Source organism: Lithobates pipiens, unplaced genomic scaffold (assembly GCF_037356315.1).
Source record: "Lithobates pipiens isolate NorthernLeopardFrog02 unplaced genomic scaffold, aLitPip1_a1.2 Scaffold_3, whole genome shotgun sequence".
Lineage (NCBI taxonomy): Eukaryota > Metazoa > Chordata > Amphibia > Anura > Ranidae > Lithobates > Lithobates pipiens.
Genome location: NW_027507790.1, coordinates 203,504,227 through 203,531,039, shown reverse-complemented (window position 1 = coordinate 203,531,039; position 26,813 = coordinate 203,504,227). Strand labels below are relative to the sequence as shown.

The 26,813-nt window shown below is 47.6% G+C and overlaps 1 protein-coding gene across 4 annotated transcripts in view; it reads left to right on the top strand.

Annotated features, from left to right (window-relative positions):
- The window catches only part of DDX4 (DEAD-box helicase 4), a 329,051-nt gene that overhangs the window by 53,509 nt on the left and 248,729 nt on the right, over nucleotides 1-26,813 (top strand). For all 4 annotated transcript variants that reach the window (XM_077462713.1, XM_077462714.1, XM_077462716.1 and 1 more), the window contains exons 3-4: nucleotides 10,339-10,378; nucleotides 25,569-25,616. In XM_077462713.1, the coding sequence (XP_077318839.1) occupies nucleotides 10,339-10,378; nucleotides 25,569-25,616 (88 nt within the window). The remainder of the gene's footprint in view (nucleotides 1-10,338; nucleotides 10,379-25,568; nucleotides 25,617-26,813) is intronic.

The window sequence follows — 26,813 nt, the reverse complement described above, 5'->3', positions numbered from 1 at the left end:
TGTGCCTACGTTGGGGAACACCAGACAGGGATCTTCTGGTCTTCCGTCTCAATCGGAAGGTGCCGAGATTCGTGTCCAGGACCAGAGATCCTTTGGCAGACGTGCTGGTGGTTCCGTGGGGTCAGTACCAACTGATCTATGCCTTTCCTCTGCTAAAGCTGCTACCACGTCTGATTCACAGAGTGGAGACCGAGGGGATTACAGTAATCCTGATTGCCCCAGATTGGCCTCAGTGTCCCTGATATGCAGACCTAGTGTGCCTGGTGGTGGACACCCCCTGGCGACTGTCGCTACGAGAGGACCTGTCTCAAGGTCCGATTCTCCATCCCGTTTTACCATTGCTGGTTTTAATGCCATGGCTATTGAGAGCCAGGTGCTAAGGAACCGGGGCCTATCGGACTCTGTGATTGAGAGCACGGAAATCTTCTCGCAAGATATATCATCGTACCTGGAAGGCCTACATCTCCATGTGTGAGTAGAAAGGATGGCGTCCGCGCTCCTATTCTATATCCAGGATCCTGCTGTTTTTATAGCAAGTGGTAGACCAGAAATTGGCTTTAAGCACCATTAAAGGACAAATATCTGCTTTTGGCTGTCTCTTTAGTGACCCCTGGCGTTTCTCACTCCTTAGTGAGCACGTTTTGTTCAGGAGGTCTGACATTTAGTTCTCTGGTGCGTCCACCGATACTCCTGTGGGATATGAAACTGGTGTTATTGGCGCTTCAGAAAACGCTGAGAATATCCAAGAGATTCCTGACTCTTTCCCAGAAGGCTAAAGTGGTGGTGCGGCCGCAACCTTTTTTCTGCTGAAGGTGGTTTCGGTGTTCCACATCATGATACCATCTCTGTGTCCTTTACCGACACATCCTAAGGAGGTGGCCCTCTATTCCCTGGACTTGGTCCCTTTCGGAAGTCAGACTCTTTGTTTAGGTGGCTGGTCCAAAAAAAAGGCATGGCGGTCTAGTCAGCCACTATTTCCAAGTGGATCAGACAGATTGTAGTACAGGCCTATGGCTTGAAGGGGAAGATGCCCCCTTTCCGGTCACGTCCCATTCCAACAGGGCAATTGGAACGTCTTGGGCCTTCCGACATAAAGCGGCGACTTGGTCGTCTGTTCACACCTTTACACAGTTCTACAAGGTAGATGTGCATCTGCTGTCTGTTTTGGCTGCAAAGTTTTACAGGCGGCCATGTAATTTGCAATTGCACTTAATTTTTTTTCAGTTTTTTTTGCGGACAAGAAACGGTTACCTTTTAAGTAAATGCACTGTTGCATAAATGCACTGTTGCATGGTTACCGCAAGTTGCGAGACGGTTAGATAAGGTGGTGACTCCCAGATTAACCACTTGCCGACCAGCGGACGACGATGTACATGGACAGAATGGCACGGGCAGGCAAATAAGCGTACATGTACGTCCCTTTAAATTTGTCGCCCTGCCATCGGTAGCGCCACCGGCGGTGCGCTCCCGCCCTGGTCGGGAACCCCCTGAAGTCCGGTCGCGGGACCCACTGACTCTATCGCCGCGGGCATACCCGCGATCGTCTCACGGAGCTGCCAAATGAAGAAATGCCGTTGTAAACAGCATTTCTCCATTCTTCCTAGCAACTAGTGACGCTGATCTCTGCTCCATGTGATTGGAGCAGAGATCAGTGTTCACTGAATGAAAACCCAACCCCCCCACAGTTAGTAACACACCCCTAGGAACACTTAACCCCTTCACTGCCACCCACTGGTTAACCCCTTCACTGCCAGTGTCATTTACACAGGAATAACTGCATTTATATAGCAGTGATTACTGTATAAATGACAATGGTTCCAAAAAATGTGTCAAATGTCCGATGGGTCCCCCACAATGTCGCAGTCACAATAAAAATCGCTGATCGCCGCCATTACTAGTAAAAAAAAAAAAAAAAAAATTACAAAATAGGAATAGTTTTATAGCATTTTTATTAATAAACACTATAACTTGCGCAAATCAATCGCTTATTGCGATTTATTTATTTTTTTTTGTTTTTTTTCCCAAAAATATGTAGAATACGTATCGGCCTAAACTGAGGGGAAAAATTTTTTTTTATATATATATTTGGGGGATATTTATAACAAAAAGTAAAAAATAATGCGCTTTTTTCAAAATTGTCGCTCTATTTTTTTTTAATAGCGCAAAAAATAAAAACCGTAGGGGTGATCAAATACCACCAAAAGAAAGCTCTATTTGTGGGAAAAAAAAAGGACGTAAATTTTGTTTGGGAGCCACATCGCACGACCGTGCAATTGTCAGTTAAAGCGACGCAGTGCCGAATCGCAAAAAGTGGTCTGGTCTTTGACCAGCAAATTGATCCGGTCTGAAAGTGGTTAAGGAGCACTCTGTTTTTGTGGATAACGTTTTTATGCGTTTCCCACGTTCTGTTTTTGTGTGTTAAGTTTTTATGCTGTTTGCCACCCCTCGTTTTGGCACTGCTTGGGGACGTCCCGATGGTCTAAGTAAAGGAGCTGTCAGTGAACATAAGAGAAAATAGCATTTTTTGTACTCACCGTAAAATCCTTTTCTCTGTAGTTCACCGATTGACACGACACCCGCCTCTCCTATTTTTTTACGTTATACTGCTGGTTGACGTACTGAGGCTGCAGTATGCGGGCTCTGGGGGGTTGTTTCTGAAGGGACTGCCCCTCGGGCAGAAATAGAAAGTTCTGATTTTATTGTACATGTTAACATGTTCTGCCTAGTCCTCTCCTGAAGGTGGCGTAACAACCCGATGGTCTAAGTAAAGGAGCTATGTAAGGCTGAAACAACTAATTGATTAATCGACAACTAATCGATTACGAAATCGATTACTATTTTCATAATCGATTAATTGGCCAGTAACATAATGGGGTTAAAAAACTAAAATGATCCCGTTATAGTACAAACACACTACTGTAAATATTACTTTCACTGTTCTACAGTAAAAAAATGAACCCCTTCCAGTAGTGATTATTTGCTTTTTTTGTACTATAAAGGGCTAATTTTAGTCTTTTTAACCCCATTGTTACTAAATGTCTCAGGCCTGGTTCACATCTATATGTTGGTGCTTTTTGCAGAAACGCACTACAGTTCATTTCTATGGTTTCCTATGGGAGACGTTCATATCTGTGCTTTTTTCAGGAGCTGCATATTTGGAAAGGGACTGGGACTTTTACCGCAAAACATCGCTTTTTTTGGTTAAATATACTTCAGTGGAGAAGCTGCAGAAAAGAATGTAATGGATTTTTGCAGCAATTTGTGTTTTTTAATCTGCCCGAAAAAAAAGTTAAAAAAACGCAAATTGCAGTAAAATCACGTGTGCAAAAATCAAAACGCACTGCAGAAACAGATCAAAAGCAAAAACTGCATAGGTGTGCACTAAGCCTTATGCTGACCACACTGATCAATTTTTCAGATGAGACGAAAAATCCCTGTACATTCGCTGAATGAAAGAATTTTGTTTGAAATGTTCACTTCAATTCTGAACAAAAACCACATCCACTGTCTGAAAAGTCCTTTGACCGAGAAGTTTTCTATTTCAAAATTTTCCCCTCACTGTGGTTGAAAATGAACGTCAATTTGACCCATTTTTTTATTTTTAAAGGTTATTAACCGATTAATCGAAACAATAATCGGCCTACTAATCGATTATGAAAATAATCGTTAGTTGCAGCCCTAGAGCTGTGTCAGTCTGTGAACTACAGAGAAAATGATTTTACGGTGAGTACAAAAATCCAATCCCCCCCCCCCATTCATCTTTCAGTACAGCACCATAGAGAGAGACACTGGCTCCTCCCCTATCGGTAAACACCACCTTTCAAATCAATATTTAAATCTCACCTTCCCTGCCCCTCAGTTATGGTGTTTTCTCCAGAGGGGAGACCTCTATAAGGGGACGGGGCCAAAACAGCTGGGAAGGCTGAGGCCTGACATACCTGAGGTGGTCGTCTCTCTAGGCTGCCTGGTGGCAAGGGTGCCCGGGTTGGTGGCTGTTGGTGCACCCCAGCTTCTCCTGGGGAGGTGTGCTTCTCTTCCCTCCAGAGGGGTGCTGCAGGAAGTGTACCAGGTCCCCCTGTAATACAGCCAGCGTTGGCGCAAGAGGCCAGGCCGAACGGCGGTTGATGTTGGTTCCGGTGGGGGTGGGCACTTCCCTCGGATCCATGTGTTCCAGACACGCATTACAAGAAAGGACCGAGCGCTCGGCTTGTGCGACCTGTCCGTTCGCTGTGCACAAAGCTACCAGAAGGCACGTTCGACCATCTATCCTCAGCAGGACATGTTGGAGGCGGGGGCAGAGGCTTTGCGGGCAGCTCCTTGAGAGAACAGCACCAGCCACTCTAAGGTAAGAGGAACCCTGGGGTAGTGTTCCCTTGCCTATCCCCGTTGGCTCCACGGGTGTTTGCCCTCGATGGGGAAGTGGTTCGTTGTGAACATGCAAGCTATCGCCTTTGAAACATGTCAACTGCTTGTCCTGTGTGTTTTATTTTCTTACATCAGGGGACACAGAGCCATAGTAGTTACTATGTGGGTTATATGGACCACTAATAAGTGATGGACACTGGCACGCCCCTAAGGCAAGACGTGTACTCCCTATATAACACCTCCCACTCCTGGGAGTCCTCGGTTTTTTCGCCAGCGTCTAAGGTGTTGGTCATGAGTAAAGATGTGCTGTGCTGAACTCCAATGGAAGCTTCCTTGTTTGAGCTATCCAGGCTGACCGGATCTGTTCTGATGCCCTTTCATGGGCTAAATGAATAGTACCCGGGCCTTGTGTCTGAAAAAACAATGTTTTGCTTGCGAACGCTTCTCTTTAGAGAGCTGGACCCTGGGATCCAGTACTTTTTGGTAGTAAGGCCATAAAGTTGTTACTAGCAGAGTGCTGTCACAGGTCCAGGATCGTGGGTAACCCACAATCGACCCAAATCAGTCGGCTCTTCTATCCTCCATACAGGAGTTGGAGGAACAGCAGGTGGTGGTAACAGACCAGCAGAGGCTTCTATTCCCACATCTTTGTCTGCAAAGTTTAAGGCTCATCAGGAACCTGAAGCCTCTGAATGTCTCAATTACAGGAGATTCCAGATGCACTATTTACTCGGTGAGGGTGCGTCGATGGACTTGAAAGACACCCACCCGAGCCACAGAGGGCTAGCAGAGGTTTCTGAGGCTGGTGGTAAAAACCAGGGAATGGATGTTCCATTTACAGTTCAAAGCACTCCCCTTTGGGCTATCCTCTTCTCCCCACATCTTCACCAAAGTTATGGTTGAGGTCCTGGCTTTCTTGCGGCTCAGAGGCATCTCGCTAGTCACATACTTGGATGATCTACTTCTGTTTGCCTCTTCCCTGGAGCAGTTGTTCCAGGATGTCCAGGTAGCAAGAGACATCCTAGGAAACTTGGGGTTGCTCTTGATCCTGGAAAAATCCAGTTTGGTTCCGTCCCAAAGGGTCACCTTCCTGGGCTATGTGTTGGATTCAACAAATTAAAAAAAGTGTTCCTTCCCTAAGAGAAGAACAGACAGATCAGATGCATAGAAGACCTTGAACTGGAGGGAGCTGAGGGCAATAGCCTTAGCACTCCGAGCCTTTCAGAGAGAACTCCAGGGATAGCAAGTTCTGTTCGGTTTTGGACAACTCCTCTGCGGTGGCCTATATCAACAGGCAAGGGGGTACCAGGAGCAGTTCCTTTTGGGTCCTGGCAGAATCCACCTTCAAGTGGGCCGAAACAAACTTTATATCCCTTTCGTCTGTACAGTTTAAAGGGGGAACTAAACCAGGTAACTGACTTTTTTAGCAGGAACATGCTGAGGGAGGGCGACTGGGTTTTTTAACCAGGACATCTTCGAGATGGTCACTTGAAAGTGGGGGGTGCCTTGTGTGGACCTCTGCGCTTCGAGGGAGAACACAAATGGGATGGAGCAGCCGTGGTGGATGCACTGGCTCAGAGCTGGCTTTCTCCAGGGGTTATGCCCCCCCCGTACTGATTCCAGCATTCTGATCGTGCCACACTGTCCTAGGATTCAGTGTTTCTTAATTTTGTCATAATGCTGATTCCTCTCTCCCCTCTGTGTACTGATGTGTACAGTGGGAGGGGTAGAGATTGGCTGGAAGCAGCGCAGTGGGCTGGATCTGTATTGCCCACAGCACTGTTTTGCGACAATTTCAGTCACAATAATCCATGCTCAGCCATCCCGCCATACTCTGCCATGCCCGGCCTTACTTAGCCAATATTGCCAAAGGTGGTCTCTAGTTTCCATAGGGACCAAGAAATTATTTTACCTACTTTCTGTTCGTATCCTGTGAGGGAACAGGAACATATTTTTCATAAATTGGATTTTAGAAGGTGTGTCCTTCAGTACTTAGTACAAAGCTGTTTAGGAAATCTGATTGCTTTTTTGTATTTTCAGGGGCTAGGAAAGGGTCCAGAGCCTCTAGACGTATGATAGCCAGATGGTTAAGGTTGGCCATTAGTCAAGCATATTTGTTCAGGGGCTCTGAGCCTCCGGAGGTTATCATGGCACATTTCACCGGGGCAGTGGCAACTTCTCAAGCAGAGTGGGCTGGTACTTCTCCAGTGAAGATCTGTAGGGCTGCAACAGTCCAGTTTTGCCACATTTGTGAAACGCTACAGGCTGGACCTGCTGTCAGCCAAAGACCAGGCCTTTGGGTGTAAAGTGCTGCAGGCATTAGTCCCACCCTAAGGTAAGGTGCTCGCTTATCCTCCCCTATGGTGCTGTCCTGAAACATGAATGGGGGGGGAAAACAGAGTTACTTACCGGTAACATCCTTTTCCAGGAGTCTTTCAGGACAGCACTGGTACCCACCGAAAAGGATGTTACCGGTAAGTAACAACGCCCCCCCCCAAAAAAAAATTGCATTTGAAAAATTGCGTAAATACTGTGTGAAAAATGTTTGTCTAACACCCAACGCGTGTCAAAGGGCTTTATCTTGAAGTGGTTAGATGAGTGGGCCATGTTTTATACATGCAGCTGCAGGGCATCCCGGTACAGTTTTTTTTTTTTTTTGAAGAGTGGGCAGTTGGTTCTTCATGGATAACAACCGATGTGGCTAAAAGCAGCTTGGCTGTTATCCTGAAGGAGTGAGTGTCCAACCTGGAGACCCGATCCTCGATCAGGCACTACCGGCTAGAATGAGAATGGAAGTAAGCCAGAAACTGCTTCGTTCCAGTCTCCTATGTGTAAACACGAAAGCGGCATCACTATGTCACTTGCGATTTATTCGGCTGCCAATGGTGGAGATTAAAAAAAAAAAAAAAAGTATTCAGAATGGCAGTTTTTGGCTATTTGAATACTTTGAAGTGAAAAGGGATTTTGGGGTCTTTAGACTCCCTATCCCTCCGTAAAGAATATCTGTCGCCACCTATTACTGTCGCACGGTAAGTTTACATTCAGTGTCACACCAATAAAAGTGATCAAATGTATTTATATTTTTAAATGGAAAAGAAAAAATATTTTTTTAAGGCGTCCAAGCTCGCACAGCAAAGAAAATGCACACGCAAGTCGTGCCCACATATGTGAACTGTCCCTAGCCACTTCCCGACCGATGCACGCTTATGTACGTCGGCAGAATGGCACGGGCAGGCATATTGGCGTACAGGTATGTCCAGTTTTAAATGCTGCCCTGCTGGTCGGAACCCCCGTGAGTCTGGTCGCGGGTTCCGCGGACTCGATCACCATGGGCATACCAGAGATCGTCTCACGAGGCGGCTGAACAAGGAGATGCCATTGTAAACAGCATCTTCCCGTTCTGCCTAGCAACAAGTGACGCTGATCTCTGCTCCATGTGTTTGGAGCAGAGATCAGTGTTCACTAAAATAAAGTCCAGCCCCCCACAGTTAGTAACACACCCCTAGGAACACTTAACCCCTACACTGCCACCCACTGGTTAACTGGTGATTGCTGTATAAATGACAATGGTCCCAAAAATGTGTCAAAAATGTCCGATGTGTCCGCCATAATGTCGCAGTCAGAATAAAAATCGCTGATCGCCGCCATTACTAGTAAAAAAATTAATAAAAATACCATCAAACTATCCCCTATTTTGTAAACGCTATAACTTTTGCGCAAACCAATCAATCGCTTATTGCGTTATTTTTGATTTAAAAAAAAATGTAGAAGGAATACATATCGGCCTAAACTGAGGGGGAAAAAAAAATTTATATATTTTTTGGGGCCTATTTATTATAACAAAATAAAAAATAATGCCTTTTTTTTTCAAAATTGTCGCTCTATTTTTGTTTATAGCGCAAAAAATTTAAAACGCAGTGGTGATCAAATGCCACCAAAAGAAAGCTATGTTTTGTGGGGGAAAAAGGATGTCAATTTTGTTTGGGAGCAAAGTCGCACGACCACGCAATTGTCAGTTAAAGCGACGCAGTGCTGAATCGCAGAAAGTGGTCTGGTCTTAAGCCAGCAAAATGGTCCGGTCTGAAAGTGGCTAGATTCTGTGCTAAAAAAATGTTTGGGGGTTCGAAGTAATTTTCTAGCAAATAGTAAGTTTTTTTAACTTGTAAGCAGCAAATCTCAGAAATAGGCTTGGTCATGAAAGGGTTAAATTTGTGGTGCTTGGATACAGTTGGGCTCCACTTGGGTACACAAACCCTTATGTGGCTTGTCCACTAACTGGGTTAGCGCAGACTTAATGTTGCAGCTTACCAGTCCTTAGTTGAGGTGCCCACATTTGTTTTCAGTTTTTTTTTTATTTATTTTTTTTTTTTTTTACCTGATCCAGCAAATTAGGTTAATTATGTCCTGAGTTTATGGTCACAAACTCCATGTATTAACGGAGCCATGGATATCGCTTAGAGTAGACTTCAAACAGGTCTCTCTCTCGAAGGGGGGGTTGTGTTTTTAGTAGGTAACTGAAAGATGACGTTCTTTGCACTTTTAGTTCTTTACTGGAAGTGACACGAACACTGCTATTTTGTATGTCAACAAATATATTCTGTACTTTCTGAAAATGAAAAGTATTTTTGTCACAGCATTTTTGTTTCTGGGTTCTTTACCCTTTTAAGTGTCTTGAATTTACCACCTTAGAAAATGTAATGCCGGCCATAGACGGTTTGAACCTCGGCCAGTTCAGCAGGGACCATGTATGGGCAGGCTGAATGTCGCCAAGTTAATCTGTAGATCACCTTCGGTGCAACCATCCTGTTGGATTTCACTAGGGCTGCAACTAACGATTATTTTCATAATCTTATTAGTTGGCCAATTATTTGATCAGTTAATAACCTTAAAAAAACTTAATTTTCGACCACAGTGACGGGAAACTTTGGAAACAATAAACTTCTTGGTCAAAGGAATTTTCATACAGTTTATGTGGTTTTTGTTTAGAAATTAAGTGAAAATTTCAAACAAAATTCTTTCATTCAGCAAATGTACAAAGATTTTTCATCTGAAAATTAATCCGTGAGGCCAGCATAAGGCTCGGTACACACCTATGCAGTTTTTACATTTGAACTGTTTCTGCAGTGCTTTTTGCTGTGGGTTTTGATTTTTTGCGCACGTGATTTTACTGCATTTTGCATTTTTGTTTGGGCAGATTAAAAAACACAAATTGCTGCAAAAACGCATTACATTATTTTCTGCAGCTTCTCCATTGAAGTATATTGAACCAAAAAAGCACTGTTTTGCATTAAGTCCCTGACCCTTTCCAAATATGCAGCGGCTAGAAAAAGCACAAATATGAACGTCTCCCATAAGAAACCATGTAAATGAACTGTAGTGCGTTTCTGCAAAAATCACCAATAAACATATAGATGTGAACCAGGCCTAAGACGTTTAGTAACATAATGGGGTTAAAAAGACTAAAATTAGCCCTTTATAGTACAAAAATGCAGATAATCACTACTGGAAGGGGTTCATTTTTTTTACTGTAGAACAGTGAAAGTAATATTTACAGTAGTGATTATATTGTTGTACTATAATGGGCTCATAGTTTCTTTAGTTTTTTTTAACCCCATTATGTTACTGGGCGATTAATCGATTATGCAATTAATCGATTAGTTGTCGATTGATCGATTAGTTGTTTCAGCCCTAGATTTTACATGCGATAATTGCTTGCAGTTATTATAACCACTGTAGCAGTAATTACTGTGTTCGCCTGGTGGGGACAGCTGCAACGCCCACCCTCCGGCCGAGAGAACACAATTGCTTTGCGGGATGGATTCCCAGTTTGATGGGGAGCAATTTTTTTTTTTTTCCTGCAACGCCGGCCTAAGTTCAACAAAATAATTAGACAAGTGTTACTGTTTATTTTTATAGTCTAAAATGTGTTGTGTACACTGACACTCATATATATATTTTTTTTTAATCTTCAAGGAGCCAGCATTCCAGGCGAGTAATCAAAACTATTTTTCATGTAAGTGGAAAAGCATGTATTTAAAGAACTAATAAGAGTCATTTTGTTCATCAGTATTGTAATGGACTTTCATCCACTAATTTTGGCAGTAACGTGGAAAAAAATATTTCTTTCGTTCACTGACTGACACAGCTCCATTATTCTTGACCATAGGGTTGTTTGGCCACCTTCAGGAGAGGAATAGGCAGAACATGTCATACATGTGAAAAAACAGGACTTTACAGTTCTGCCAAGGGGGCGGTCCCTCCAGTAACTACCCTTCAGCCTGCTTCTTGCAGCTCATTTTTTTTCTGCCTAGTGAAGGAGATGGACCCAGGAAACCTGCGGGACCATCAGTCCTTGTTTTTTTTTTTTTTTTTTGCAAAAGTTTGCCTTTTGCACAAGATTTTTGGATCCTGTGATCTACTATCAACAGCTGGCTGGGTGACAGGCTGGATATCCTCCTTTGCCTCCCTGGCCATCGAGCGTTTGCAGAACATAGCTGCACGATGGTTCGGCCATGACATGTCCCTCAGGCTCCTAGGGCGGTCAGTGAGCTCCGGGACACACATGACCGGACTACTGATGTCTTTGTCAGTGTGCCGTGGCCAGCAGCCACCCCGTTCTGATCAGAGAGTGGCCCCCCGTGAATGATGCTGCATGATGGGCTGCTGAGTGGTGTGCATACCTGTAGCCAGGGGTCTCCTGGGGGGGCTCTCAGCTTGGATGGGGTGCTGCGCTGGGTAGGTGTCCCTGGGTGTCTGTGGTCTCCCAGCTTGGTGTCTGGAGGTCTGCATGTGTTGATCGCCATAGCGCTGTTCTACCACCATTTTCACTGTCCTTTCACTGTGTGCAGTTGTTTGTCTGCCATTTTTGGTGTGCCTCAGGGGAAAGCATGGTCAGAGGCCATTTTGCTGTAGTTTGGCGACCAATTTCTCAGATTATGTCCTTTATACTGGGGTCGGCCGGTTTCCATTTTGTTGTAACCCTGCATAGTGTTTATGCTCAGCCCTGGTCCCTGCTGCTCAGAACAGCACATTTTCTCATTCGGGACACCTGAGAGCTGACACAGGCACTTGTAGCTGAACGGCGCAGAACTTGGCCGGGGTGGTGAGTCCTGCGGTGGGGGGCCCCTCAGTCTGCAGCAGCTAGGAGGGTGGGACTTTACACTTGTGCTAAGTCCCCAAGGGTGGCAGACAGGGTGGGTAAGCATGGCTTAAGAAACTGGTGTTTCTTCACCAGGACACCCTGTAATTGCAACCGGCTCGTCTGCAAACAGTGCAGTGCCTTTGGAGGCTTTGTCGGTGGTCCTTGAAATGTTTGTTGCCAGGGTGGAAATGGTGTGCGAGCGCAAAGGTGGTAAAAAGTGCTCCCCGTCCTCCGGGGAGAGCTCTGACACAGACTCTGGCCCCGCTGAGGCTGGCAGCTCCTGCTCTGTTGCTTCAGATGATGCTGACCTGTACCGATCGGACATTGAGAATGAGTCTGAGTCTGGGTCCATGCAACACAAAGCGCTTGTTGGAGCGCTTATGAAAGCTTTGCGTGATGCCCTGAAAATTCAGGATACAGCAGGTCCCTCTGCTGAAGTAGTGGTCCCTTTTGGGTGCCGTAAGCCAGCCCGTGCACCTAAAGGTGTTTCCGTATATGACTTATTTAGATAAGTTCATATACAAGGAGTGGGCCTCCTTGTATATGACCGCATATACCGCAATGGACCTTTTCGGTCCCAAAAAGTATGGCGGTCCGTTACCCCTTTGAGGAGAGCCTTCTTTAAAAATGGTCCGCTCCTCTGCTCATCGACCCCCCCCCCCCTCCGATCCTGGTAGAGGGGACTCCTGCATTTAAGGACCCTGCTGACAGGGAGGCAGTGGCCTGCTCCTTGTTTACAGTTGTGGGGTCAGCAATACGACCAGTATTGGCCACAGCAATTGTGTCGCAGACACTTAATGAATGGGCAAAACTTCCCCAAAACTTGTGGAAGCAGCAGGCTACTCCCGTCTGTGTGGAACTTGCAGACCAGTTAGTGTAAGGCCTTAAGTACGTTTGTGATGCGGCCCTGGATTCACTTCCTCTGCTATCCAGGGCTTCAGTGTCAGCAGTGGTGCTGAGGCCCCTGATTTGGCTAAAATGCTGCTCTGCGGACCAAGCATCTAAAAAAAAAAAAAAAAAAAAAAAGCCCTGACTGATCTACACTTCCTTGGTGAGCGGCTCTTAAGAGCCTCGTTGGATGACATCATTAAGAATGCTACAGATGGGAAGAGTACTTTTCTCCCACAGGCCAGGAAGACTAAGGAGCCATGCCGCAGGCAAGGGCCCTCATTTTCCGCTCAAAAGAGGCTTGGCCATCCGAGGATTCGATTAAACGCTCCTAGCCCAACAGGATGACCTCTGAGGGACAAAAGCTCCCCTGGAACCGCAAGCCTGCGAGCAAAAATGCTACCGCATGAAGGTTTGCCTCTGCCCGTCACTCGGGTGCGGAGTCGCCGTCGGGAGTTTGCAGCCCGGTGGGCCTCCCGGCTGTCTGACCAATGGGTCTGCGAACGGATTTTCTCTGGCTACAAGATAAGGTTCCTCTCTTGGCCACCAAACAGATTCTCCCCCTCGGCATACCCTTCCGGCTCGCCAGGAGGCCCTAGTAGGGGCGGTAAGGGACCTGCTAAGTCGTGGGGGCATAGTGCCTGTTCTGGCGTTGGAAAGGTTCCAGGGATTCTACTCCAATCTGTAGTCCCCAAAAATGAAGGGGTACGTCCAATCTTAGATCTGAAAGCCCTCAATTGCTTTGTAAAAGTACAGAGGTCCGGAATGGAATCAGTTCGCTTAGTTCATGAAGGGGACTCCTGGTGTCCTAGGCTACAATGGAACCCTGCTCTCCCTGTCTCCGCAGGGTTGAGCAACTGGGCATTCCCTGGGAGGTCAATTCGGGGGGGCCCCCCACGGCTGTGCATGGATGCTGAGCTGTGTGTGTGTGTGTGTGTGTGTGTGTGTGTGTGTGTGTGTGTGTGTGTGTGTGCGCGCGCGCGCGCGCACGTGTGCCCTAGGCCCCTCACCTGGTTTCTGGCTGTACTGGGGTGCCTGGGTCCTGAGTGCTTAATCCCGGGAGGTGTCTGTGAGGGTTGCACCTGTGTCGGTGCAGCGCTGTCTGCCACATGTTTCTGCCTCTCATGGCGCTGGCTGGCGGCCATTTTCAGTGTGGGCAAGGGACAGAATGCTTCTGGGCTTCAAGCGGCCATTTTCCCGGTGATTCCCTATTCAGAACACTGGTAGCCATTATCTTGAAGCCGGACCACATTTTTTGTGCTCTAGCAGCAGCTTCCTGTGCCCTCAGCTTGCTGTTTTTGTCATCAGAGTGCTGGCAGGCTTTCTATGTAATCTGGACACGTTTTTAGGATCGCTCAACGATCGTTCACCGACCGTTCTGACGGGCTGCCACTGACACAGCTTTGGTCCCTCTGCATCTGGGAGCACTGGGGTGGGGGGGGGGGCTACAGGCACTGCTGTATACAGTGCGGAACTCAGGGCGGGTTAGAACCCTTCAGTCAGCGGGCAGCAAGGAGGGTGGGACTGTCACTGCCCTAAGTCCCCTTCGGGTGGCAGACAGGGAAGGTCAGCATGGCTTCAGAAACTGGTGTTTCTTCCACGAAATCCAGGCAATTGCAACCGGGCCACCTGCGGACTGCGCAGTTCCCATGGACACCCTGACAGCGGTCCTCAATTTGTTCGTTGCCAAGATAGAGGCGGTGCGGGGGAAGAAAGGTGCTAAAAAGCGGCCCTGCCACCGTCCTCTGGGGAGAGTTCTAACGCAGACTCGGGTCTAGCTGAGGCCGGTGACCCCTGCTCTGACTTGTCGGATGACACTGACCAGGACCCTTTCGGACCGCTCGGAAAGTTAGGATGAGTCCCCGTCCGGGGCCGTGCACGACAAAGTGCTTGTTGAAGCACTTATCACTGTTGTGCATGATAACCTGAAGATTCAGGAGCCAGCGGATCCTTCTGCTGATGTACAAGTCCCTTTTGGGTCCCGCAAGCCAGAACGTTCACCTAGGGTGTTCCCGTATCTGACTTATTTTGACAAAAATAAGTCAGATAACGCAGTGCGTTATCCCTTTTGAGGAAAGCCTTCTCAAGAAATGATCGGCTCCTCCGGTCGTGGACCCCCCAGTATCCAGGTTAAATAAAGTAACCACGATCCTGGTTGACGGGACTCCTGCATTCAAGGATCTCATGGACAGGAAGGCCGAGGCGGTGGCTCCTTCCTTGTTTGCGGTTGTGGAGTTAGCTGTGCTACTTGTACTGGCATCCACACTTGTCGCAGACACTGACTGAGTGGACAAAACTTTTGCACCGTGAATTGGGAGAGCAACAGGCTTCCCCTTTCTGCATGGAACTAGCAGACCAACTAGTGCAAGGCCTTAAGTACGTCTGTGATGTGGCCCTGGATACTCACCCTCTGTTATCTAGGGCTTCAGTGTCAGCTGTGGTGCTGAGGCGCCTAATTTGGCTAAAATGCTGGACTGCTGACCAGGTATCCAAAAAAGCCATGACTGATCTTCCCTTCCTTGGCAACCGACTCTTTGGAGCCTCATTAGATGACATTACTAAAAATGCCACTGGTGGTAAGAGTAAACTACTCCCACAGGCCAGGAAAGCTAAGGAGCCACGCCGTAGGCAAGGGCCCTCTTTTTTCACTCGCAGGCGGCTTTTTCGTCCGCCCGGAGCTTCTACTAAACGTCCCCAGCCCTACAGGACGTCCATGGACGGTCAAATGTCCCTGGAATCACAAGCCTAAGAAAAAAAGTGCTACCGCATGAAGGTTTGCCCCACCCTTGTCCCGGGTGGTGGGTCGCCTTTGGGAGTTTGCAGCCTGGTGGTCCTCCTGGTTATCAGACCAATGGGTCTGCGATTTGATTTCCACAGGCTACAAGATAGTTTCTCTTGGCCGCCAACAGATTCTTCCCCTCCAGCATACCCCTTTCCCCGGCTCGCCGGGAGGCCCTCTTGGGGGCAGTAAGTGACCTGCTGAATCGCGGGGTGGTTGTACCGATTCCGGACTCTGAACGCTTCCAGGGATCCTACTCAAATCTGTTTGTGGTTCCCAAGAAGGAAGGGGTATGTCCAATCTTGGACTTAAAAGCCCTCAATCACTTTGTGAAAGTGCACAGGTTCAGAATGGAATCAGTTTGTTCAGCAGTCAACTGCGCTCCATCAAGGGGAATCCCTGGCAACTTTGGACATCCAGGATGCGTACCTGCACATACCCATATGCCTTCGGCCTCAAAAGTTTCTGCGTTTTGCAGTCGGGGTCGACCATTACCAATTTGTGGCTCTTCCCTTTGGTCTGGCATCAGCCCCCCGAGTCTTTACCAAGGTACTGACTCAAGTATTGGCATTGCTGCGACAACGTGGGATCGCGATTGTGTGCTACCTAGACGATCTCCTCCTGAGAGCATCTTCCGCCTCAGAATTAGAGGAGGATGTGGCAATCACCATGCAGACCCTGCAGGAATTTGGGTGGCTGTTGAACCTAAAGAAGTTGGTGATTGTGCCGACCCAGCGCCTGTAGTACCTAGGTTTGCTGTTGGACTCCAGGGAAGCGAGAGTTTTTCGCCCTTCAGACAAATTGCAGACTCAGATCTGCGGTCAAACTACTGATGATCCGCAAGTGGTCATCGCTCCGGTTTTGCATGCAAGTACTGGGACTCATGGTAGCCTCCTTTGAGGCAGTACCTTACGCCCAGTTCCACACCTGATGGGGGTTCAGTCGGCTTGGGGCCCCTGGTCGACGGAAGAATCCGAGTTGCCGATCAATCTGCTCGAATTGAGAGCGATTGGGCTTTGTCTGCACATATGGTCGAGGGGTCTTCAAGGGCGTCCGATCAGGATAGTCGGACAACGCCATGGCTGTGGTGTACGTAAATCTCACCAAGGGGGAACAAGAAGCTCAGCCGCTGCAGGGAGGTCGCTCACATTCTTTGGTGGGCAGAGCGACATGTTCGGCCCTGTCGGCCATTTACATCCCGGCAGTGGAGAACTGGCAGGCGGACTATCTAAGCAGCCAGATGCTGGACCCAGGAGACTGGGCATTGCATCCAGAGACATTCAGGCTGCTGTGCCTGAAGTGGGGCACACCAGATATGGATCTACTGGCCTCCCCTCCTAATCAGAAGGTGCCAAGATTCATGTGCAGGACAAGAGATACGTGGACAGACGCGTCGGACGTGCTGGTGGCCCCGTGGAATCAGTATCGGCTGATCTACGCCTTTCCTCCACTGAAACTGCTGCCACGTCTGCTTCGCAGAGTGGAAGCGGAGGGGATCCCTGTAATACCGGTTGCCCCGGATTGGCCTCTGCGTCCTTGGTACGCAGACCTGGTGCGTCTGGTGGCAGACGCTCCCTGGCGACGGGCGTTGCGGGAGGACCTCCTATCTCAAGGTCCAATTCTCCATCCTGCTTTACCAGCGCTGGCTTTAACGGCATGGCTATTGAGAGCCAGGTATTCAGGAACCGGGGTCTGTCATACTCAGTGATTTCAACTGTTGCGGGCACGGAAATCTTCTCGGAAGATATACAATCGTACCTTGAAGGCCTACATTTCCATGTGTGAGGAGAAAGGATGGCATCCGCGCTCCTTTTCCATATCCAGGATCCTGCTGTTTGTCCAGCAAGGAGTTGACCAGAGATTTGCATTAAGCACCATCAAAGGGCAAATCTCAGCCTTAGCTGTCTTTTTTTCAACCACCCCTGGCATCGCACTCCTTAGTGAGTACCTTCGTTCAGGGGATACGACACGTAGTCCCCCCCCCCCCCATGCGTCCGTTACCCCCATGGGATTTGAACCTGGTGTTGACGCTTCAAAAACCGCCGTTTGAGAAGATCAGGGAGATTCCCCTTTTTGACTCTTCCCAAAAAGTGGTCTTTCTAGTGGCCATCAGCTCGGCCAGGAGGGTTTCAGAGTTGGCGGCCTTGTCCTGCAAGTTACCCTATCTGGTTTTCCACAGGGATAAGGTGGTGTTGCGTCCGCAACCGTCTTTTCTACCGAAGGTGGTCTCAGCTTTTCATATCAATGAGGACATTGTATTACTATCTCTGTGTCCTAAGGCGAAGCACCCTAAAGAGGTGGCCCTTCAAGCTTTGGACGTGGTTGGGGCTCTGAAGGTGTATTTGTCTGCCACGGCTCCCTTTCGGATGTCAGACTCCATGTTTATTTCAGTAGCTGGTCCCAAGAAAGGGATGGCGGTCTCGTCGGTCACCATTTCCAGGTGGATCAGACAGATTGTGGTGCAAGCCTATGCCTTGAAGGGGCAGGTGCCCCCCTTTCCGGTCACGGCCCACTCCACAAGGGCAATCGGAATGTCTTGGTCCTTCTGACACCAAGCGTCGGTCACTCAGGTGTGTAAGGCGGCGACCTGGTCGTCTGTCCATACGTTTACCAAGTTTTACCTCGGCTCCTCCTTTCTTAGGAAACACCGCCCCCACCAGATCTTTAAAACCATTCCTTCCCTCCAGCCCTTCAGTTTTGGTGTTTCCTCCGGCGAGGAGACATTGCTAGGAACCTGGTTTTAATTCAGATGGGGAGGCTGAGTCCAGTATGATCCTGAAGGCAGAACATTCGCTCTGGCCGAAGGGATGTCCGGAGAGACTGAGGTCTCATACATTGCAGCAGGGCTGGGGAGTCCATTACCTGCAGTGTCTGGCTTGTCTCATCCTTGCTTGGGGAAAGCGGAGGCATGGGACATTCGTTTTGGCACATCCTGGGGAAGCTGTTTGCTGCATGTGTCCGCGTCTCCCCCTCGTTAGTGTGGCCAGCATGGAGCGCAACGCTGGGCCGGATGACGGGCGACGTCTTTTCCCAACGGCAGAGGTCACGGTCGGTTCACGCGCGACTTCTGGTTCCAGTCGTGGGACGCCAAAACGAACGGCGCAAAGGCTGGTGTCTGCCCCATTCACGCTGTAACGACAGCTTAGAGGAGCAGTTTTTTAGCGAATCGACCATTTGGACCGAATGGATGTCTGAGACTGATGGTTCCCGTTCGGTTTCGGGTGATGCCAGCACCAGCCTTTCTAAGGTAAGTGAAACCCTGAGGTGGTGTTCCCTTACTACTACCCTTTTAGCTCCACAGGTGATTTCTCCTCGGTGAGGGGAAGAGTTGCACGTCTGGTACCCTGGTGGTGGTTGGTCCTGGGAGGGTGCACTCCTGATGTCGGTCTGATGTTTAATTTTTTGCTGGCAGGGGCTGATGCTGGTGGGGTTTTTTGTCATTGCAGGCCAAGTCTATGCAGAAGTCTAAGCTTTCACATGAGTCCAGGAAGAAGTGCCCCTTATGTAGAAGTGTGTTAGGGGAATCCTGGAGGAAAGTATTATGCAGGAATTGCATTGAAAGCTTAAGCAAGAATCAGGCTGAGGAACAAAGTTCTAGTCTGGCGGCTTCTGTTAAAGAGCTCTCCAGCACTTTTTCATTCTTTTAAAACCTTGTTTGGGAATTTTCAATCTATACAGCCCCCAGTGAGTCCACTGCCAGCACAACAGGATGTCACACCTGGCCCCTTGGCAGGTCCCTCTGCTAATGATGGGTTACCTAAGGGTAAAAGGTCGATACTAGAGGATGAGCATGACAGTGAATCCTAGACTCTTCTGAGTCAGAGGGAGAGAAGGTGGATAGCGACTCTTCCAGATTCTCCCGTTTCAAGCTCTCCTTGGAGGAAGTGGAAGAGCTCCTGGGAGCTATTCACACTACACTGGGTATCCAAGGGGAGAAAAAAATCCCGGTCTCTGCATGACCAGATGTATGAAGGTCTAGGAGAACCGAAGAAAAGGGTCTTCTCAGTGCATGAGGTTCTGGTAGACTCCATTAGGAAGGAATGGCGAGACCCAGAAAGGAAGCCTTTTCTTTTTCTAGCGCATTGAGACGCAGATTCCCTTTTTCAGAGGATGAATCTGCTGTGTGGAACAAATCTCCTAGACTGGATGTGGCCTTCTCTCAGGTATCCAGAAGGACAGATTTGGCTTTTGAAGATATGGCTATGCTAACCGACCCTATTGACAAGAGGATGGACTCTCTCCTCAAGAATTCATGGGCCTGCCATGGCTGTCACAGTGGTGGCACGCCACATGGAGCACTGGTTGACTCCTATAAAAGCTCATATTGAGGCAGAGACTGAAAAAGAGACAATTCTTTTTTTTTTTTTCCCTTCCCAATGCTTTTAAAAAGGAGTTGTACATAACGGATGTGTCAGCAGAGTCGGTCCGCATGTCTGCTAGATCCTATGCCTTGGTTAATTCAGCCAGAAGTGCACTTTGATTAAAAGACGTGGCAAGGGGACAATGCTTCAAAGATCAAACTTTGTGATATTCCCTTCACGGGGGCTTTACTGTTCCGTCCAGACCTGCAGGCTGCCTTTTGAAGTCAGGAAATCTGTTTGATCAGACAGCGGGTAAAAAGAAGGCTTTTCCCTTAAAGAAAAAAGTGGGTGGAAAAATCTAGAAAGGCCTGCCCACAAAGGAAGTTTAACTTTCTGAGTACAGAGTCCTAGAAAAATATCTGGACCAACAAGGGCAGAGGGCGTGGGGGAGCGATTTTTTTTTTGTTTTTTTTCGCCCTCCTGAGCAATCCCATAAGTCCCAATGATAAGTTCACCCCGGTGGGAGGGAGACTGGGGGCTTTCCTCCCACAGTGCGAGTCGGTTACTTCCAATCCTTTTATTCCAGGCATAAGGAGGGGGTACAGACTGCAGTTTTCAAGTCCCCCCCACAGGTTGTTAATCATAGACCTGCCAAGGTGTGCAGAGAAGGCGGTAGCCCTTCTGACTTCTCTGGGGGATTTGGAGCAGCAGGGTGTAGTGTCCCGGGTTCCTCCTGGGGAGGTAGGTAGAGGGTTTTGTTCCCACGTTTTGGTGGTCAGAAAACCTTCAAGGAAGTTCAGGTTGATCCTGAAACTTTTGGATCTGTCAATCTGCTACAAAGATGGATTCCATTTTTTCCATGAAAACACTGCTGCCTCCAAGTTGCTTCATGGCGTCCATAGATCCAAGAGATGGCTATCTGCACATTCCAATTGCTGAGGACAGCCAGAAATTCCCCAGGGCGGTAGTAAGGTCAGGGTCACATGTAGTACATCTTCAGTTCCCGGACCCTCCCCTTTGGGCTATCCTGTTCCACCCGGATATTCACCAAAGTTATGGTGGAGGCTCTGGTTTTCCTACAACTATGGGCGGCACAGTGGTGTAGTGGTTAGCACTGTTGCCTAGCAGTAAGAAGGGTTGCTGGTTCAGATCCCAACCATGACACTATCTGCCTGGAGTTTTGCATGTTCTCCCTGTGCCTGCGTGAGTTTCCTATGGGTACTCCGGTTTCCTCCCACACTCCAAAGACTTGCAGGGGAATCCCAGTGGTAGCATACCCAGACGACCTGCTCCTGTTTGCATCTTCACCAGATCAGCTGGTTCATGGTTTACAGATGGCAAGAAATATTTTGGATCAATTGGGCCTGCTGGCTAAGTGGGTAACAATTCTGTCTAGCAGCACTGGGGTTGCTGGTTCAATTCCCCAATATGCTAATGCTTGTGTTGACATTTATATGTTCTCCCTATGTGGGTTTCTCACTACAATCCAAAGACATGCTGGCATTTTATTTGGAGAAATCCAGCCTGAGTTCATCGCAGATAGTGACGTTCTTAGGGTACGTTCTAGACTCAACAGCAAGTCTTTCTCCCAGAGGAGAAAATTTGCATACTAGACAAGGCTTTGACAATTCTTCAAAGCAATCAACAAATCTCTATAAGAAAGGCCATGTCTGCCTCGGGACTGCTGACATCGGCCCTTCCAGCGGTAAGCTGGGCAGGAGCATACTTTCTCACCCTGCAGCTTTTTATTTTGAAGGTTTGGGATCGTACTCCGAATTCTCTGGACTCTACGGTTCTCATTCCAATAAAAGTAAAGAGGTCCCTCTGGTGGTGGAGAAAAGCAACCCTAATCTTGATGGCCCCGCACTGGCCCAGGAGGCCTTGGTTTTCTGTTCTAAAGAAACTGGCGGTGTAACCACCCTGAATACTTCCCGTCAGGGAAGATCTACTTTTCCAAGGCCCAATCTGCTTCCCTCAGAGGGAGAGGTAGAGTCTGGCAGCCTGGCTACTGAAGAGGAGAGGCTGAAAAGCAAGGGGTTCTCCAAAAGGTTAATATAGACTCTTCTGAATTTTAGAAAGGAAGAGACAAACAGGATTTAGTTGAAGGTATGGGAAAAAATTAAATTCCTGGTGTTCGGAGAGCTCCTTTAACGTTCATAGTCCAGTAGCAGTGCTGGAGTCTTAAAGGTCAGGTTTCTGCTTTTAAGTGTTTTTCTGGAGCAGCAACTGGCAGTGAATCCTTGGGTTTCCAGGTTCTTTAAAGGTTTAAGTAGAGAGAGACCAGTCAGTTTACATCCCTTTCCAGTTTGGGATCTTACAGAAGACCCTTTTGAGCCTATCAGTTCTTGTACGGTAACATTTTTAACCCTCGACAGTTTATTTTTATTTTTTTAATTTTTTTGGGTAGCTATCACTACCGCAAGAAGGGTCAGTGAGCTAGAATCCCTCTTAAGGAGGGCACCTTTCCTTCAGATTTTTCCGGATCGGATTATTTCTAAAACTGATCCGGCCTTTTTGCCAAAGGTAGCTTCTAATTTCCATGGAAGTCAGGAAATCTGTTTGCCCACTTTTTGTTTGAATCCTGTGAGGGAACGGGAACATGTCTTCCACAAGTTAGTTGGCAATCAGTCAGGCATACATAACAAAAGGGGTAGAGGTCCCGGAAGGTATTAGGGCCCATTCAGCTAGGGCTATGGCAATGTCTCAAGCAGAGTGGGCTGGGGCTACACCCGAACAGATCTGCAGAGCAGCAACGTGGTCAAGTTTTAAGACTTTCGTTAAGCACTACAGATTGGATTTATTGTCTGCCTAGGACCAGGCCTTTGGGCATAAAGTGCTGCAAACAGGGTAAGTTCTCGCTTATCCTCAAGTGTGCTGTCCTGAAAGACGAAAGAGGGAAAATCGAAGTTACGTACCGGTAACGGTTTTTCCAGGAGTCTTTCAGGACAGCAACGGTACCCACCCAAAATAAGGTCCTACCATTAGTACATGAGAGCATCAGGTATGTGTAATTGTTTGATGTATCTTTGTCTCCCTTGTCTGGCCGGAGGTGCTCGTGCAAAGGCTGGAGGGAAGGAATGGTTTTAAAGATCTGGTGGAGGCGGTGTTTCCTAAGAAGGGGAGGAGCCGAGGTCTCAAGTGTGCTGTCCTGAAAGACTCCTGGAAAGAACGTTACCGGTAAGTAATTACCCCTCCCCCCCCCCCCGAAAAAACACAATACTGTTATGTTAATGCGCTGTTGCATTACTTCCGCAGTTGGGTGCTGCAGTTGGGTGATGTCTTGGGGATCACTCCTGTTGAGGATACCCTGTTTTGTGGTGGTTTCCCACGCACTGCTGTTTTTTGTGGGTTTAGTTTCACTAGTTTCCACTTGCCCTGGTGGATGAAATTTTCATGCTGTTTTTCCCACCCCTCGTTTGGCACTGCTTGGGGACGTCCCATTTTGTTAGAGAGGAGCTGTGTCGGTCGGTGAATATAAGAGAAAATAGGATTTTTTGTACTCACCGTAAAATCCATTTCTCTGTAATTCACCGACCGACACAGCACCCGCCCCTCCTTTTTTCTCTTTGTTATACTGCTTGTTGACGTACTGAGCCTGCTAGGGCAGAGTGTGGGGATTGTACCCTGAGCGGAACTAAAGTTCTGAAGTGTTGTATTACAACTTTGCCTAGTAATCTCCCGTGATTGGGCTAACAACCCATTTCGTTACAGAGAGGAGCTGTCGGTCGGTGAACTGCAGAGAAAAGGATTTTACGGTGAGTACAAAAAAATCTTATTTTTTGTACTCACTGTAAAATCCTTTTCTCTGAAGTTTACTGACTGACACAGAACCCTCCCCTCCTATTGGTTTACGTTATGCTGCTTGTTGATGTACTGAGATGCAGGAAGCAGGCTAAGGGGTTGTTACCGCAGGGACCACCCCCTGGGCGCAACTGCAAAGTTCTGTTTTTTTCACATGTATAACATGTTCTGCCTAGTCCTCTCCTGACGGTGGCGTAACAACCCTATGGTCAAGAATAATGGAGTTGTCAGTCGGTGAACTTTGGAGAAAAGGATTATATGGTGAGTACAAAAATACTATTTTTCAATTTTTATCCTTATGATGGTTGTTTCTTTCCACAACTTCTGTATTACGTGCATGCTTTGTAGCTTTTCCTTTTTAAAATTTATTTGGTTTACTTTTAATTTTAAAGCGTGAGTCCGCCGGGGACTCTGCGGTTTTTTTTTTTTTTTTTTTTTTTTTTAAAGCCAGCAGCTACAAATACTGCAGCTGCTGACTTTTAAAATAGTGACACTTACCTGTCCAGCACGCCCGCGATGTCGGCACCCGAAGCCGATCTCTCGATGGTCTCTCGGGTGCTGCCGCCGCCATCTTGGGTATGGGAATCAGGAAGTGGAGCCTTTCGGCTTCATTTCCCGGTTCCTTATTGCGCATGCGCGAGTCGCGCTGCGCAATAAGGTTGGACCGGCTGCCTCTGGGATCTGTGTGTTTCCCAGCAGGCAGCGGGGGACTTTCGGAAAGGGGCGTAATCTACGCCCCTTTCCGCAGAGAGCTATCCCGGAAGTGGGTGCAGATACCTGTACTGTACAGGTACCTGCACCCCCCTCCCCGCTGAAAGGTGCAAATTGTGGCGCCGGAGGGGGGGAGGGTTCCGAGGGAACGGAAGGTCCACTTTAGGGTGGACCTCCGCTTTAAAGGACTAGATATCCAATGGTATCTGCATGCAGGTAGTGTTTATGCACTGACTCTGCTTCCAGAAATGTCTCTTCTGAGCACCTCCTGGTAGTTCAGATGTCAGCTGCTGTGAAATCTGTAATACAGCAGTGCATATTTAAAGTGCAAAGTGAATGTGTCACAGAATTCAAGGAATTAAATGTGGGGAATTCCTAGCCACTGTCCGTTGTATTGTCAATTGAAAGGCGGGCGGCGGCTCTCTCATACGACTTCATGCCACACTTTCTGCGCTTGCAGAGGCGTGCATCGTTGCAATCGGTGGTGCGCTCTGTCCCTGGGACATGGCGCATCACTGATCTTGTTAAAGAGCCAATGCCTTTTATATGATCAGCTTTATCCAATCATAGCTGATCACATGTAAACAAAAAAGTACAGGATGTCAGCATTCCTTTCCTCCTAATTGACAGCATGAGAGGAGAGCCGATTTGTGTCACTTCCTCACAGGTTATCTGCACAGATAATCAGGCCACTGATTATCTTTGCAGCCCCATCAGTGCCCAGCAGTAATGCCTCATTAGGACTTTTTAGCAACATTTTATAACAAACAAAACCCCACATTTTTCTAAACTTTGTTAATTTTTTTGCAAAAAACAAAACAAAAACCCAGTGGTGGTTAAATACCACCAAAAGACAGTCAGTGTGACGGCACTGAAAGCTGAAAATTGGCCTGGAAAAGAAGGGGGTAAAAGTGCCCAATAGGTAAGTAAAGCAAGTTTGTTTTTTCAAACTTAAAGGTCATTTAGATTAATATTGGGGGGAAGACAAAGTAGCACTTCAGGTGGAGGATCAGCAAGGTTGGGAAAATGATCTACCAGTCGCCAACTCCTGCTCAAATGGCTTTACCACATGTTTTGCTAAAACAGCCGTTGATCCACATTTTTACAGCTCATTTACAAGCAGCTATGGCAGTCAGGGGGGATTGTACACATGCTGTGGCAATTTTTAATTTTAATTTGAGTTTGATGGGCAACACTGCCTGGCAAGTCAATGTGGCCACATTGTGCTTTATCTTTAAATTTTCAAAATAAATCTCAGTTCGGCTGGATTAAAAAAAAAATAATAATCTGAAGGCTCTCAGGCCCCCACCTGGGCATCTTGAAGCCTCTGTACTAACACCTTTGAAAAGAAATCCACCATGGATGGCTTTTCAGAGTGCAGCAGAAACCAACCATGTGAGAGAGACCTAAGCATGTTCAGTACTTTTATAGCAAGCTGTTGTAGTGCCAAGATTTCAGTCTGTCTTACAGGAGTCCAATATAGTAGTTCTTGTTCCAGGTGTATTTAAATTAGGTTTCAATACATGAGTATTTTTTAAATGTGTTTTTAACATGGCTTATTTTTTTTTATTTTTTTTTTAAGCTTTCAATCGAAATGAAACAACCGAAAGAGGTTTTGGCAACAGAAAAGGTATTCATTATTTAATTCTCTAACGGAAAATATTAATGTGTTAATACCTGTGACAAAAGAAAGGGCCTTTGGAGTTACCTGCACAGAGTAGTGTTGAATTGAGTAGTTTATATGCACAGTACAATGGAAACCACACTAGTGTTAAAAGCGCAACTATTAACCACTTCCTGCCTGCCATATAGCAAAATTATGTCGGTGGTTGCGATATCCTGACAGGATATTAAGCCGATGCGTGCCCCCAGGGGCACGCACCGCGGCGATGGTGGTTGCTGCATGTCAGTCTGACACACCGTACCTTTGATCTAGGTAAAGAGTCTGACAGAGACTCTTTGCTATGTGATCAGCTATGTCCAATCACGGTTGATCACCAACCAAGTAAACGGCAAGAGCAGTTGATCGGCTTTTCCTCACTTGCATCTGACACGAGAAGAGAGCCAAACGGCGGCTCTCCTGACGGGGGTGGGGGGATCTGTGCGGATTATCAGCACAGCCCACCCTCGGATGCCCACACTGGACCACCAGTTATCCCACCCTAGACCACCAGGCAGCTGCCAATCAGTGGCAGCCCTAAGTAACCATCAGTGCAGCTTTTCAGTGCCCATTGGTGCCACCTTATCAATGCCCATCAGTGAAGGAGATAAAGTACTTTACAAAATTTGATAACAAAAACAAACTTTTCTCCATTGTTCATTGATGGACACAGCAGCTCTTGACCTAGGAGAGGACTAGGCAGAAAAGTTTTAAAAACAGCAAGACTTGCACAGTACCGCCCAGGGGTCGGTCCTGCTGGCTATAATCCCTCACACTACATCCAGCAGCTCAGTGTTTTTTCTGCCTAGTGTAGTAGAAGGACCTGGCTCCCGGTGGGACTATTGGTCCTGGGAATTTTTTTAATTTTGTCTGCATTTTTGATTCCTGTGATCTACAATCAACAGCCGGGCTGGATAATATAGATCCTTGTAGTTTCCGGGCCACGGTGGGTTGTTTGTGCTATGTGAGACGTGGGGAGGCCGTCATGCGCTCCGTGGCCATTTTCCTGGGGCCGTGGTCTTTTTTATTTTTTAGCCACAGCCAGTGTCTTGCCTTTCAGCCATTTTTTAGTAGTTCAGCCATTTTCTTGGTGCCCTCAGACATTTTTGCTGTGGGGACCAGCCACAGTTCGCCCATTTTCCAGTAGCCTCGTGTAGTTTTGCCTCC